Source organism: Eleutherodactylus coqui, chromosome 5 (genome assembly GCF_035609145.1).
Source record: "Eleutherodactylus coqui strain aEleCoq1 chromosome 5, aEleCoq1.hap1, whole genome shotgun sequence".
Lineage (NCBI taxonomy): Eukaryota > Metazoa > Chordata > Amphibia > Anura > Eleutherodactylidae > Eleutherodactylus > Eleutherodactylus coqui.
Genome location: NC_089841.1, coordinates 68,306,069 through 68,322,122, shown reverse-complemented (window position 1 = coordinate 68,322,122; position 16,054 = coordinate 68,306,069). Strand labels below are relative to the sequence as shown.

The window sequence follows — 16,054 nt, the reverse complement described above, 5'->3', positions numbered from 1 at the left end:
ACTAACACCATATGAAGAAATTATTTTTTATGTGAAAATATATGGATTGAAAAAGAAAAAAAAGGTAAGCTGTCCATAGCATTTGATATACGTGTGGGGTTTTTGGACAATTAGCAAGGGATATTGCATCTCTCTGCTACAATTTTTGACCCGTTCTGAGATTTTTCACTTACCAGGTCTTCGTCCTTGAGGGACGTTCGTGTGGCCATGGCTGAGGTAATACCGGCTTTCCTGGACTGCACCAGGGACTAGGAGAATAAAAAAATTATCAGCAATTAAAACTAAATTGGAAGCAACTTGAATAATTCCTCTTCCTTGACCCATAAGAGCCCAAGTAATTAATAAGATCACTTGTAGGATTCAGGACGGTGACCTGCAGGGGGTGTGCAGTACCAGGCCCAACATCTAAGAAATGATAAAGGGTTTAATGGCCTCTCGATCTGCACTGAACCTAATGGCCAAGCACCGCAAAGAGCAACATGTCATAACGCATGGTGCTGGCATCAGTATTTCCATCCATCAGGTCACTTCCTGAATCCCGCGCTTCTTCTGGAAGTTATGGATTTGGACCAGAATAAGCAAATCATAAATCAAGCATTAAAATAAATGTATTCTACAGGAAAAACTGCTACATGGAAAGATAAAAACATTGTAGGGAGGAGAAAACCATAGTGAGGAACACATACATGTCCAGGGAGGACCATGCTCAATGGCAAAGAAATCTTAGTGGGTACCTTGGCATGTATGGTTGGCAGACGCTACTGAATGGGGTCTATGAAGAAATTTGATTAGACCCTGCCATTCAGTGTCCATCACTGAGTGTAATGAACCTGGTGGTGTTGTTTCAGGACTGCGCTGGGTTAGCTGGTGGTTACGTCTGCTCTACTTTGGTCAGATATCCTGATCATGCCACTTCCTAGTCTGAAAGCTTCCAGTGGCACACTTTCCAGTGGTTTATTGCTTTAATTTTCACCAACACTCATATTTTGCACATTAGTCTTATAGGGTAGCAAAAGTACGCAACGGGGATGCAAATGGTACGGCCAGTCACTGCCCTTATTAAGAATATCAACCAGATGACCATACATTACAGCAATTAATCACGAACAGGTCATCTTTAAAACGGCTCGCAATGCCGCTTTCCATAGTTCACTGACTGCAAGAAGCTTTTATTGCACTTTTTAGGATAAATAAGTTTCATTTAATTGTACAGGATGTTATAAATGCCGCAATGCCAATTATGTAATGGCAGACTGGGAGGCCACTGTTAGGCCTCCAATTGCTATTGCAATCAACTGGACCTCAGCAATTGCATTGCGAATGGCCGACACATTGACAGAGAAAGCCAACTCCCTGTGTTAACCTGCTTGGCACCCCACGTCAGCACTGAACATGGCATCCAAAGGTTTAAATGGTGGGATTGGTGTTATGATCGATTCCGGCCATTTGTGCAGCGTGCCAGCTGTAACCCGCAAGTGACAGTAGAGCCACAGTACAGCGGCTCACGCCAAGTCTGAGCTGTAACATATAGTTACGGTGCAGAGTGGAAAGGAGTTGAGCCATTGAAACACTATTGTTATCGTAACACAACAAAAGTCAATGAAAAAGGTATTGAAAGGGCAAACAAACAGAGGGACAGAAATTTCTTAACATGTTAAGAGTCAAGTTAAGCTTGCCTACATCCGTACATCATTGGAAAGTCAAGAGATTGGGACGATTCTTATGTGTATGGGAAAGACTCAACTTTTCCACGACAGAGGACATCAGGAAGGAAGGAGGATCACGGATGTTAAATTTCAACAGCCGATCCTCTTTGCTCCCTGGGAGATAAGCCGGCGCTCGAGCGGCCTGTCTGCTGAGCTCTCCTGTGTATGGGGAAACCACTGTAGGACAAACATGTATGGGGGGGGCCTTTAGAGGTCTCCCTTTAGTATATGGATCCATTAAAAAACAGAGAAGAGGTACAACTTAACTGGCCAATTCAGATCAGACGTCCTATGCATACCACTGGATCCAAGCTTTAACCCATTAAAATCTGCAAGAGGTTTGCTAGTGGTCAATGAAGTTCAATGGACTGTATTCCTAGGCGGGGGAGGCAAGCTGCCAATGTATGGCAACCAAGTCCAGTTTTTACTTCCTTTCTGTATCGGAAGGCATACATCATCACTATTGACTGTCGCTTTGTGAAGGTTTTCAGTAGAACCTATTTTTTTTTCCATAATGACACAAACTGCATATAGAGCCACTCGTGCGATAGAATAAACGATCCATTAGCGGAAATCTAGCAATCTAAATATTAGGGTCCATTAAGTCAGTGATGTTGGGAACGCTGCCAGTAAAATAATCTATAACAAGTCATGTAGCAGAGGGAAGGTAGAATGCTACTAATGCAAGGGATCCAAGGCTTGCTGCTTACTGTGGAGAGAAGCTACTTACCATCGCCTGCAGAATAGGAGGGACAGCAGCATATAAAAGAATTGTAAAAGGTTAATTCAGGTAGAACATCTTCCGGAGAAGTAGGGTTGTTAACAATCATTGTGGACTGGTTGTATCTAGTTCTCCGTGTGTATGGGATTAACTAGAGGATTGAGAATTGGGTCCCCATCAGAGGGTATAAATCCCCATATTCTAATACCTGATCCCCAGGGCTCCTAGGGGGACATGCTCCTTGGTTCTTTATTCATGCTGGACCTCTCTAACAAAACAGGCTCCCTTTAAGAGGCTTGGACTTACCATTGGTGGACCACTATAGAAGGATGAAGATACCAAGTAAACTTGTAGATATGATACCTTTTAATGGCTAAAATAAATGATGTTACAGCAAGCTTTCGAAATTACTTAATTTTCTTAATCGGGCTTACCATAAAATAGGTTAAGCCTGATGAAGGAACCCAAGTAATTTCGAAAGCTTGCTGTAACACCATCTTTTATTGTTAGCCATTAAAAAGTATCCTAGGCTGGTAGAGTTGGAAGGGACCTCCAAGGTCATCGGGTCCAACCCCCTGCTCAGTGCAGGATTCACTAAATCATCCTAGACAGATGTCTGTCCAGCCTTTGTTTGAACACTTCCACTGAAGGAGAACTCACCACCTCCCGTGGCAGCCTGTTCTACACATATCTACAAGATTAGTTTGTTTCTCTGACTGAGAACAATAACATTAAGCTCTACTGACCAACACCATACCAAACTTTTGTTTTTTTCTTTTTCCCAGGAGGAACAACAAAGGAATGGCACATCATGGAGTCCCAAAAAATGCTTCTGCATTGTTATATCATGGGAAATATTAGAAAATGCTAAAACGCATTAGGAAAGCTGACAGCTTCTCTTTAAAGAAGACCTGTCCTGTCCTCAGATCAACATGGCCAGATGCATGGTTTAGCAGCTGTGGCCCCGCTGACTTTTTAAATTTTTTTTTATTTTTTACTTTGTACACCTTACACCATTCCCTTACACCAAACTCCATTAGATTCATCTCCCAGGGCTTGGAAACTGTCAAATAAACAGTCTCCTCCATTCACTGTCAATGGGTACTATCAGGTTTCTTCCATTCACTGATCTCCTCCATTGACAGTAACGGAGACCAAACACTTGCCAGATTCAAGGCATCGGGAGTCGAATCTAAGGCTGGTTTCACACAGGATTGATTTGCTGCGGAAGTTTCGTGCAGATTGTCTGCACGCGGTTCCTTATCCCGGGATTAGCCAGCAAAGTGGACGAGATTTTGCAAAAATCTCGTCCACACGCTGCGGCCAAACTGTGCGAAAAAAGGCCATGTGGCACAGAAATTAAAGACTCAGCATGTCAATTCTTTCTTTTTTTCCTGCAGTGGCCTCTCTCCTCTCTATGGGGAAAGATGGCTGCAGTGGGTGGAAATGTAGGTAGCGCAGCTGCGGTTTTCCTGCGGAATTCTCACAGATTTTCGGTGCGGCCAAACCGCGAGAATTCTGCTGGAAATCCATCCCGTGTGAACCGAGCCTAAAGGAGGTGAGTGCAGGAAAATGGATTTGGGGCGTTACAAAGAAAATAAAGAGGTACAAAAGAGCTGGGGGCTATTCATGTTGCTCCACTGATCAAAGGACATGACAGGTACTCTTTAAACAGCAAGGATGACCGTACCAACTTCTCGTCACCAAAGAAAGGTGCCCGTACCAACAACATCTCAGAGCCAAGAGGAGAGGCCATACTATTCTTAGTATGGAGAGTGACTTCAACCTCACCCCATTTAACAAAGGTTTATCCTATTAACCTTGAAGAACCTACAAACCAGGTTTTCCAGAGGGATTCACTTCTCAACCACAAGACCTGTCTAACCAGTCACTAGATTTACCAATGTGTTTAGTACAGAACAGTTAATTAAGGCTCTTCATCTCAGACTTACCAAATCGCTAACCAGAGGAATAGGTTTCTTCTTGCGAAGGTCAGGCATGCTATCAATCCCATACAAGCCTCCAGCAGGCCTAAAACAGGACATATACAGTGAAAACTAGAACACGCACTTACACAAAAGAACAATATAACTCTGAACTTCTTACAATAGAACTTGGAACCATTAGTGATCAGAATGTAGCAAAGCACCAGCCAGTTATTAGGTCAGACACACAATAGAGGAAAGAGAAGCCGTTTAACAATACAAGTATTCAATGCAAAGCTACTGTATAATGTAGTCTAACAATGCGGTATTACAAAGGTGGACTCCAACTTTATAGTCTAACATCTCCTGGATGAGAAAAATGGAAGGAAGTGTCAAACTGAGCCTACACATTTAAAGGGAACCCGTCACACTGAAAATGCGATGTATTCTGCGGTCGGTGAGTTGTAGAGCAGGAGGAGCTGAGCGGATTGCTATAAACCGTACCGTGCAAAGGTTTTAGGCAGGCGTGGAAGAATGCAAGTGGACCTAAACGAACTCATGCAGTTTTAAAGGGAAAGGGTGATTACACCAAATATTAATTTCGATTTCCCCATTCATTTTGGATTTTGCTAATTTAACAAAAATAAACTAGATTAACATCTATTTTTTAAAGCATTCTTTCTTTGCAGCATTTTTCAACACCTGCCTAAAACTTTTACACATTACTGTCGTTTTATGGGAAACAATTCAGTATAACTTGTAACTTATCGATCTAAACCTCTGCTCATCCTGGGATTAGGCGGTCCTCTTAGCCTTTATTGCATGCGTTTACATGTCAATTCCTATCAGCCACTGATTAGGGCTGCCCCCTGGACTCCTGAGGTCAGAAAGAAGGTTAGAAAAATAAAATACAACTTATGCTGATTCTTTTACTACAAGACTTCATATCTGTCTACTTCACTCCTCCAGTTCTATAACATGCTGCCTGCAGAAAAGACTGCATTTTAAATGTGACAGGTTCCCTTTAACGCCTCACTTATACATTATTTAAGCACAGCTCGCACTGCTTACCCATCTCTCCTATTCAATGATGTAGGCACAGATAGTACAACTTCTCTCTCTACATGCAAATGACGTATGTTTAGATTGTACTCCCCCACCAATTATATTATCAGAACTGAAGTGTAGATAATGGATGACAAACTCAGAGTTTCTTTATAGGGCTAGAAGAATTAAATATTGCACCCAGTGTAGCATACCCCAGCAAAATGTCTGTTCGTGCACATGAATATTACTGTCCTTTCTAATAAGAACGTGCCCTCATAAAAGATGTGATTAAGGCAAAGTACTGCCTCTCTTATTAATATTATATGCATTATGGACTGTCTTTCCCTGTAAATGATGGAAGTAAAGATTGTACTAGTTCCCAATGTATGCATGTGAATGGTATAGGCACATATAGTACTACCTCCCTGTTTCTCCCTGTAAATGAAATAGGCAAAGACAGTACTGCCTCCCTATTTTTCACAACAGACACAGATAACACTGCACATCTATCTGTAAATAATATAGGTGAAGCTTGTACTACTACACATTATCTGCATGTAAAACTATACAGGCACAGATAGTGCCACTTCCTTGTCAATCTTTATGACAGAAACTTCCAGATAGAGAAGCCAGTGAGGAAAAAATATATATATAGATGATTGTGCTAAAATATGAACCTCGTGACCACTTATCTTGACCAATACATATATACTGAGTGGTCACTTTATTAGAGACCTCGGCCTTTCCATGATTGGAAATTTCCTTTATGGAAAATAGGCCCATTACCCCAGAGTGCAGCATAAAATCAAGTGACATGTTTTCTGTGATTCCCCCTTAAAGACTCATGTCCCAAACCTGTTGGCATTTGTAGTGGTGGCGGCTTATTCTATGTATGCATTTTTTTTACATGAGTGTGTAATAAAGAGGATTTCAGTTTAATAGGTTCCTGGAGTGAGAAGCCCACATGACTGTAGGAAGTGAGGTCCCATTAAAGGGCACCAGTCATGTCCTCGGCTCAGCAGTGGTGGGTAAAGAACTCTGCAGCCACTGGCTCTATTGCAACTTTTTTTCCGCCCCTACTCCCCTCATTTCTCTGTTTTGTAGCATTCGAATCGGCTCTTCGCGCTTTGAATCTGTCCAGCGGGTGATCGGAATCACTCACTACCAATGGATTATGGCAGATTGAACTGACCGAGTTTGATGGAGATTGCCCACATGACCGATTCAGAGCGCCAGGGACCGAATCCAACAAGAATTGTTAAGGGGGAACAGAGGAGTAGGAACAAAACAAAAGGTGCGATCGAGTCAGCCGGCCACTGTACAGCGAGCCCCGCTAACCGAGGGACTTGGCAGGTCCTTTAACATTTATGGGTCTCTGTTCAGCTCAGTTCATCCCTTTCAAAACAGGTTGGCATGACACAGCTATGTACAACAGATGAAAGCTGGTCTTCGACACCTTGGCACAGCCAACCAGATGCATGGGTTATAACGGCATACTAGTAACCACGCTCGGGGACCTCAGGATCTCCTACAACTTAAGGAAACCTGTCATCAGAAAAACACTTAAATTCTGCTGCCATAATTTAATGGAGCATGACAAGTCACAGCAGAAACCTGGCCTCTTCCATCGCTCGCCACATCCCCGTGCATGGACGCCTGTTCTGGCAGCACAAACATTTTGCATATGTGCTGTGCGTCCCTCTGGCTGTGTCTGTCGGCGCAATTGCAGTGCATTGGTGAAGTCAAGGCATATACACGTCCCTTCACATATGCAGGAAGACATAGCCGGGGGGTGCGCGGCTCTTCGCTAGAGTTAAGTTGCTACCAGCGCTGACGTCAATATGGGAGAAGACTTGCTGACTCGGAGGGGTGATGGAGCCACTTTTTTGACTCAAGAAGTTGCATTTGCATACTGGGCACACGAATGAAGTAAGGATGCTTGGTCTATGCTCCTTTACACAACGGTGGTGGATTTAGGACGTTATTGACCTTCTAAGTGGTCACATGTAGCAGCTCCTATACAACATGGGTGGCGGCTAGGGGCCAGGCTATAATTCGGTTTGTGAATTCCCGCTGATCTATGAAGCCAAGCTCCTTGTCTCCTGCCACGAAGAAGGAACAAAAAACTCCTGGAAATTATACTTACGGGGTAAAAATAACTGTTTCTGACACCTCCTGCGCTGGTGAGTCACTCACCTACACCATCATTAATGCTCATTACTATATACTGTACACACGTACTTATTATATACTACAATGGATGCTGCATACATGCAATCACTGACTCAGTCATCACTGCTGCTGGCATTCAGTGGCCCCCGGGCCACGCTGTGATCTGCTGAGCGTCTCCTCTGTTGTGTCATCGATCAATTATCCCCACTGATCAGTGGAAAATATAAAGAGGCCGCAGAACACAAACAGTACAAACAGAACCCTGCATCGTAAAGAGCTCACCCGCCGCCTTTAAACCACGGTGGTTTGGATGGGTCCCCGTCATCTTGTGCCTGAAGGAGAAAGCAGAAAACGCAGGTCAAGGTAATGATATAAATGGGAGTTATAGCACAGGTCGGATACACGGACCGTTATCAGCGCAGACTACATACGCCACCGCTCCCGTCTCTGGTGCGCACAGGAAACGCATGTCATACATCATGTCATCGGTGCACGAAACACAGAGAACATGGAGTGCACATATATACACCCTCCTGTCCACAGTACACAGACTGTCTACATGCAACCACATACTTAGCACGGATTGGGCGGCTGCGGAGCGTGTTCAGAGCATGTGATGCTGGAAGATGTATCCCAACCGGACTCAAATGGACCCCATTCTCACAAATGTATTTCCTCCTGGCGGCAGATCGTATCCCAGGAGGCAGTATCATCTTATTTTATGACACTATTAACCCCTCACTTAACACTAGCTGCTTTCATTATAGTCGTACCAATGCTGCAGGCATAAGGGGAGGCCACCATGACACGGCCAGCAGAGTCCATGGGGAGGGGTTGTGGGTGGTAGCGCTTGGAGAGACCGATCCTTGCGCTGCATACTAGCATTGAGCAAAGTGAAACAGTAGAACCTTGTTTAGGGTTGAACTTTGTAAAAAGATTGGTGCAAACTTGAACCTTGGGGAGTTCATCTCGGCCAAACCCATAAAAATTATGTTTTTTCCTTCTTTTAAGAAGAAATAATAGAAAAAAGGTAAAATGAAAAAAATAAATTCTCTTCATTAAGTTTGCCTTAAAACAACTGACAAGTACTTCGATCCACTCCTAGGTGACCCATCACTGTTATAGTGGGCTTTGGTGCATCTTCGTGTTATACACCAGTTTTAGGGATATTGGTTAAGTTCAGCTTTGGTTCGAATACAGAACAAGTCTAACTTTTTGCGAGAATTCAAAAAATTGGCCGGAATGAACTTTTCTAAAGTTTGCTCATCCCTACTACACCGGCTCAACAGCGTCCGGTTCTTGTGGTTAATTAGTTGGTAGCATACCTCGTTAACACACTTCTGTGGGGGAGAAAACTCTTTCAAAAAGCAAAAATGGACGAAAACGGATTGCTTTCAACTTATTTCAGTCTCCCATTAACTACAATGTAATAAAAACCATGTTTTTTCTTGAACTGAATGGATGGGTTCCTTCCCGTACGGCTGGAAAGGTTTTCAGTTTTGCTGCTCGCATGACAGAAAAGCAATTAGAAAAGCAAAAAATGCTAAAGTGAAATGGCCCTAAAAGCTGCGCCGCTTCTTAAACCCCAACCACGTAATGGAGTGTTCGGCTTGAGAATTGCGCCAGCGCTTAGATTATGCCACGTTTGACTGCGAGAATAGCCCAGCATGCAGCGCCCTTTGTTCTGGCCAACTCACAGCCGGCATGACAGAACTTGATAGACCCCATTAGAAGTCAGTGGGGTCCGTCAGACTATGGATATCGGTCGCACTTTACACGTGCAGATAATGTGTACGATTTAGCGGTGGATTATTGCTCATGCAAACATTCTTCGCTATTACAAAGAAATTGATCTGTACGCCATACGGTTCATAGCAGGGCGCGACCGGGTAATCGTGCGTGAACCTCTGAAATGAGGACTGCAACCATTTAGAGTGGTCGTGTGAAGGCATTTACAGCCTGAAACATACGCAAGCGCCAATCTCACTTAGCTGACTCGCACTCATTATCACAGCACGCAAAAGGCACCTTTATACTCCAGTCACATCCAAAGCTGCATCCACCCTTCTGCCAACTGCACTGTAGGAGACGGTTTAATTCTAAGGTATGTCAGACTCCGGTAAGTGCCCAGTTAGTGGTGTAAACATGGCAACTACTACCACCGCAGCAGAGCATGCGCTCTACATACACTAGGGGGCAGCAGTGAGACATGAGGTGCTGCATAGTGAAAGCGTACAGGTTAAGGGCCCACTTACACGGACGTATTGCATATTTCGGTTGAGTAAATTTACAGCATATTTACACGACTTAACTATGTATGTTCCTGCGCACTGCGCTTTTTTTTTTTAATGTACAAAAAAGAAATTTAAATTGTAAACGCACAGTGATTATGTGGGTATCATCATGGGTATATCACACAATCCCAATGACTTCAAGGGGTTCTGCACTTGTAAACTACTGATGCCCTATCCTCCCAATAGCCGATTGCGGTGGGTACGTCACCAAGTACCCCTGCCCATCAGCTGTTCGCTGAGCTAATTTCTAAAGGAAGCAGACAGCTCCGTTCTTACTGCAATGGCCAGGTTTGGTATTGCAGGACAAGTTCCTACTGAAATGAATGGGAACTTAGCCTGCTATACCATGCCTAACCACTGCAGTGGAAACAGAGCTGCAGAAGTCAGTTCAGTGCACAAGCACACAGCCTAAGTGAACGAACAGCTGATTGATGGGGGTAGATAGCCTATCCTCAGGATAGGTTATTAATAGTAGACTGGATGGAGTCTATCAATAGTTTATAACTTGACAACCCCTTTAATGGGCTATTTTGGTGCATAGTACACACCAAAATAGGACATACTGAGATTTGCTCCATGCGCATCAAAAATGCACGCCGAATGGCTCAATGTAAATCAATTGGGTTATAGCAAATACGCTGGTGTGAATGAGCCCTATGGATGGCGATTTGCAGCCGCAGTGAATATTCTGCCCTTATAAAACCTGTCCTCCTGCCCAGGACAGGCTGCTACGTGGCAAACATCCAATCTGTCAAGCAATGAGTTGTAGCCCGATTCAGGGTGCCACCATAGAGTGTGCCATGCAGATAGACAAGTAAAAACACGATTAACCTGATATTCCTCTTTATGCCCCTCTGTGCAGAAAGGAAAGAGCAGGAGAGAAAGTGAGGATTAGTAGAGGCGGTGAGCAGTGCGGGCGCACGCTGCGCAGGACAGCACCGGTGGCGAAGGAGGAAGGACGCGGGAGGACACCACAGCACCCACCAATGCTGAAGCCAGCTATAGATGCAAAGACTTACACCCAATATAAGAGATATTCCACTAGCAGACTGCTTCCATTATAAAGGGTCAGATGTGACTGTGACCAGCAGGGCGGCGCTCTGGTCCTCTCCACTACAATACATTGTTATATTCTTTGCTAAAGTAACCAGCAACCAACCCACAAGAAAAATGGCCAAAATATAAAAGTATTGGGGTTGGAAACAGTCTTGTTACTATAGACTGAGTGATGTAACGGAGTTATCTGTGCATCTATGGCCGTCTTAAAGGGGTTCGGCTTTTTTTTTTACTAGAACTCAATAGATTTTGAAGAAGTGAAAAAAAAAAAAGATTTTTTAACATGCTCTTGTTTTGTTTTACCGATCCTGCTGTGATGATATAGAGCACATACTTGCTATAGGGTTACCAGCACCAAGAGACTGTCAACTTCCTGTCATGTGACCTCTCCACAAGAAAAACTATTTTAAGAGTAGTCACATGACAGGATGTCTGCAAAGAGGAGTCTACTGATTCTACCAGGTCAACCCCTAAGCAAGCGTGTATCTACACCATTGGTGATATGGTGCATAGCAAAGTTGGTGCATATAACTTTGTGGTCAGCTTAAAGAGGTTGTCCATTTGCAAAATATTGATGGCCCATCAATAGTAGAACAGCAAGGTTCTGCCACCTGGGACCCCTGTGGATCAAAGGTTGTTGCTGGGCTGATGCACTCATGCACAGAGTTGATTTCTGCAGGAAGCAGACAGCACCGTTCCCACTGTTGTGGCCAGGCTTTGTATTGCAGGCTATTCTCTTCAATGGGAACTTTGCCTGTAATACCAAGACTGGTCACTAAAGTAGGAACAGAGCTATCTGCTTCCTGCAGAAATCAGCTCAGTAGATGAGCACATCAGCTAATCAGGTGCACGGGGTTCCTGGGCATCCGGTTTATAGCGAAGACAGTCCTGATAGAACATCTACTCAAGACCCTGGCACAGAGTCGCTATATCTTGCACCGAGTGTTTTATAAACAGTCATTGTATGAACAAGCCGAGCCAATAAGACATGACTACAATGTATATACAATGCTGGGTCAGGTATACGCAGGCATAACACAGAACATGCAGGAAACTTCTACAGGGAGTGACATGCTAAGAGGTCAAGAACTTGGAAGAACCTTCTGCCCTATTTTATCTACAGACTCCAAACAGTGGAATCAAGGCTATTCTATGGGAACTGCTGACTTCCTGATGTGATGTCAGGGTGCGTCAAACCGCCACCTATAAATAACGTGTGAATTTATGACAGCACACTGATACTGTGCACTCTAGGTATCTGCAGCAGCACAACTGAGTCACGCTGTATAACAAGCACCTGAGCCTCATTCCGATGGGTGGTCCTAAGCCCCCTTTACATGGAACCATCATTATTCAAAAAAAAAATCATTCAAACAAGCGAAAATGAAGGAGAACTGTTCAGTGTAAACGCAGCAAAGGATTGAATGACGAACGATAAGTTGTTCGATTTTCATTCATTTTATGAAAGCATGAAGATCATCGTTGGCTCATTCACTTACACAGTGAATGTGAATGTCTGAGCGATTTGTCGTTTGTTTATACAGGCAGATACATCGTCTGCTTGTTCAAATGGTATATCCCACCAAAAGCTCCATCCTGAAAATGTCCTCATCCAGCAGCAAGACTCATGATGAACAGTTATTACACCTCATGGAAAGGGCGAGGAATTAACCACTAAGGGAATATTTATTATCACCCGTATAGCAGAAAACTGGCGTACAACAGTCACTGGCTTCTGTGCCGAGTCACATTTACAACTTTTGATAATTCTGCACTTCTCATATTTTCCTCTTCATCTTGCTGTTGGGGTTCGGTCCCCCTCCCCACCCCCATCTCTACGCTGACGACACCCAGTTATGCCTCTTATGACATTACACCCCAGCGACTGTCTGCGGTCTATAGCACCATGTCCTCTATCTAAATGAAATCTGTCAAAAACTGAACTTCTTGCATTTCCGCCATCTACTGACCGACCTAAAGCGGATCTCTCCATCTGAGTCTGTGGTCCACCATCACTCCTGGGCAGCACGTCCGCTTGTCTCGGGGTCATATTTGACCCCACTCTTTCCTTAACGCCTCATATTCAGTCATTGGTCGTTCCGGTCACCTGCGCCTCAAAAACATCTCCAGAATCCCCCCTTCTTGGGCTGCATTTACAAGGCTGAATGCGATATCAGGTCAAGGAACTCAAATTACTGTCGCACTTGTAAGCCAGCATTTTTACAACAATTGTGATGCGTTTTAAGAGAAAAATACATCAAACTGCCTCACGGCGCATAAAAATGACACATTTCAATAGTAAAAATAGAAAAAGAAGAGAAAAATAAATCACACCACACTTCCATCAAACTCGCCTTTACATGCGAGTAGGACAAGATTTTTTTTTGCCACACGCAGGAAATAATGGGCTGTTCTGCAAAAGAATTGCCCAAAATGAGGACATGTAATTTTTCGAACTTGCACTATTGGCGCAAGAGAAAAATCATTCATGTAAATTAACCCATTGAAATCAATGGGTTATTTCCCGTGTGTTCTCTTTAGATCACTATCGGACAGAATTTGCACGGGAAACCAGCTTGTGTAAATACAGTTAGAGTAGAAACAATAGTGTTTATTCTTGCTCTAATCCATTCAGCTCTTGACTACAGCATCCCGCTACAGATCAGGCTTCCCATCACTAAACACTGCTCTGTCGGTCGAATCAATCATGAATGCAGCAGCCAAGTTGATCTTTTTATCCAACTGCTACACCCACGCCCCCCCACCATGGGCTACACCAACGCGCCCCCCCCCCACCTTGGGCCACCCCCTACACCCACTCCCCCCCCCCCCCCCACTTTGGGCCACCCCCTACACCCACACACCCCCATCCCACCACCTAGGGCAACACCCTACACCCATGCCACCCACCTTGGGCCACTCACTACACCCACACACCCCCACCCCACCACCTTCGGCCACTCCCTACACCCATGCCCCCCACCTTGGGCCACTCACTACACCCACACACCCCCACCCCACCACCATCGGCCACTCCCTATATCCATGCCCCCCACCTTGGGCCACTCACTACACCCATGCCCATTTCTGTCTACCACCCTATCATGTTCTTTACTTTGTTAATGATCATAATCCGAACCTCCTACTCTCATCTCCAAGACTTTTGCCTAGCTGCACCAGTTCTCTGGTATGCACTACCTTGGACAATCAGGTTAATATTAATAATAACCAATATCTATAGCTTTAAGCGTGACCTAAAAACACACTACTTTAGAAAGGCCTATCATGTTCCCTAATCTAATGCTTCTCCATTTACCCCTCTTCCATATCCTCCCTCAGAACCAGGCCACGTACATCCCACTGTATCCCCTACACCCCATACACCCTAATGCACGTCATACTTGTACATATACAGATACGGCTGGTGAGGGCTACTAACGCTCTATGTATACCAAACCAAATAATTTCCTTATTAGACATTTATCAGGCATTACATTAATATATTGTAACGTCTAATTCAGTCTGTACAGGAAGAGCGGGCACCGCCGCACTGCATTAATGGCGGCTTGTCACAAATACCTACAATATATTATTATCCATGTTTGCACATTAGCTACTAATATACAAATAATTAAAACTGCCGCACATCAAAGGATACAGCTGACACTACATGTTAGTTCCCGAATCCGCCAGGCAGCAGATAATTAATACGTTTCACCCTCCGAGTTCCTACACAACAGACGCGTTTCAGGGGCTTATTAGGTAGAGATAGTGAACTGAGTGGGAGACGCTGGGACCCCCCTCCTCCGCCAATTAGTGTCATTTCTGCAGCAGCTTTCCCGTCGCATACGCCGAACGTGGGGCCAAAACAACATCAGAATGTGGAACAAATTGCAAAATGTCTGATGGCCCCTCTCCATCAAGCGGAGCGCGGCCGTCTACAGCACAAGCTCCAGCTAAATAAGAGACTGCGGCAAGCAAAGGGTTACGTCAAAAAATAGATGTATCCTAATGAGCAGACTATAACTAAATAAGCCATAACAACTTGCAAAAATTGAAGCAAAGCATGTGGTCAGCGAGGATTCAAGCAGCACTATAGTTGACAGCTGATGACGTGGACTACAAGTCCCAGCGCACTCAACTATTGACAACTACATTTGTCATCTAAGGCTCCGTGCTGTATCGCATTCATGGAGATGTAGTGACTTTCTCTATATGCAGCGTTACTTATTTTGTAGTGAGCAGGAGTTAAATCAGGTTTTATACTCCAGCCACCTCCAAAGCTGCATTTACAATAGTCCTGATGAGCATCAATAGTCACTTGACTAAGAATACCCTTAATCCGATGCATTGCATTCTAGGAGATGCAGTTTTACATGCTTAATGGAGTCCTGAGAGCCAACAGAAACACAGCAGAACTGCAAATACTGGCTTGGCTGTCAATGGAGCACAAGACTGGATGCAGCTCATAAGGCGATGGCAATCCTGCAAAGAATATACAAAGTTTCTGAACATAATAAGAAGTGACTCAGCGCTGTAAGATAATGTATCACAACAAGTGAGTCAGATCTGTGCAGGTGGAGAACGCCAGCTGCGTATTTAAGGGCGATATACAGTAAATGGTCACAATTAGAGACACCGGCTCTTTCACCATTGGAGTTTCCCTATATGAAAATCAAACCTGTCCAGCATAAAGTCACGTAAGAAGTTTCCGTGGATCAGTTTCAGTGCGAATCTACCTTAGATGAAAAAATCCAGCGATCTGAGCGACTTCCAACAAGGCCTGGTCAACGGTGCTAGACTAGCCGGTGCCAGGATTCCACTGCCAACCTTGTGGGGTTTCTAGTGCTCTAGTGTGAAGAGTATCTAGGGAATGGTGTGATCGACATCCAGCTGTCAACTGGTCACCAAAAGGGGTCAGAGGAGGTTGTCAAGAATTGTTCTGATGAACAATCGGTGGACAATCAGGCACATTGCAGATGAATACAGTGTCGGTGCTGAGCCAACAACTTGGCGTTCATTACCAGAGATGAGCTATAACAGCTGATGACCAGTTCTAGCGCTATAACAGTATTAAGAAAAACAAAAAAGGTGAGACTCCGGTGGCCAAAAGAGCGTAAAAATTGTTTTTCC

The 16,054-nt window shown here is 44.3% G+C and overlaps 1 protein-coding gene across 2 annotated transcripts in view; it reads right to left on the bottom strand.

Moving 5' to 3' along the window:
* UNC13B (unc-13 homolog B) overlaps positions 1–16,054 on the bottom strand; it is a 307,612-nt gene that overhangs the window by 109,321 nt on the left and 182,237 nt on the right. For both annotated transcript variants that reach the window (XM_066602685.1, XM_066602686.1), the window contains exons 12-14: positions 7,854–7,903; positions 4,380–4,458; positions 174–248 (exon numbers count right to left, since the gene is read on the bottom strand). In XM_066602685.1, the coding sequence (XP_066458782.1) occupies positions 174–248; positions 4,380–4,458; positions 7,854–7,903 (204 nt within the window). The remainder of the gene's footprint in view (positions 1–173; positions 249–4,379; positions 4,459–7,853; positions 7,904–16,054) is intronic.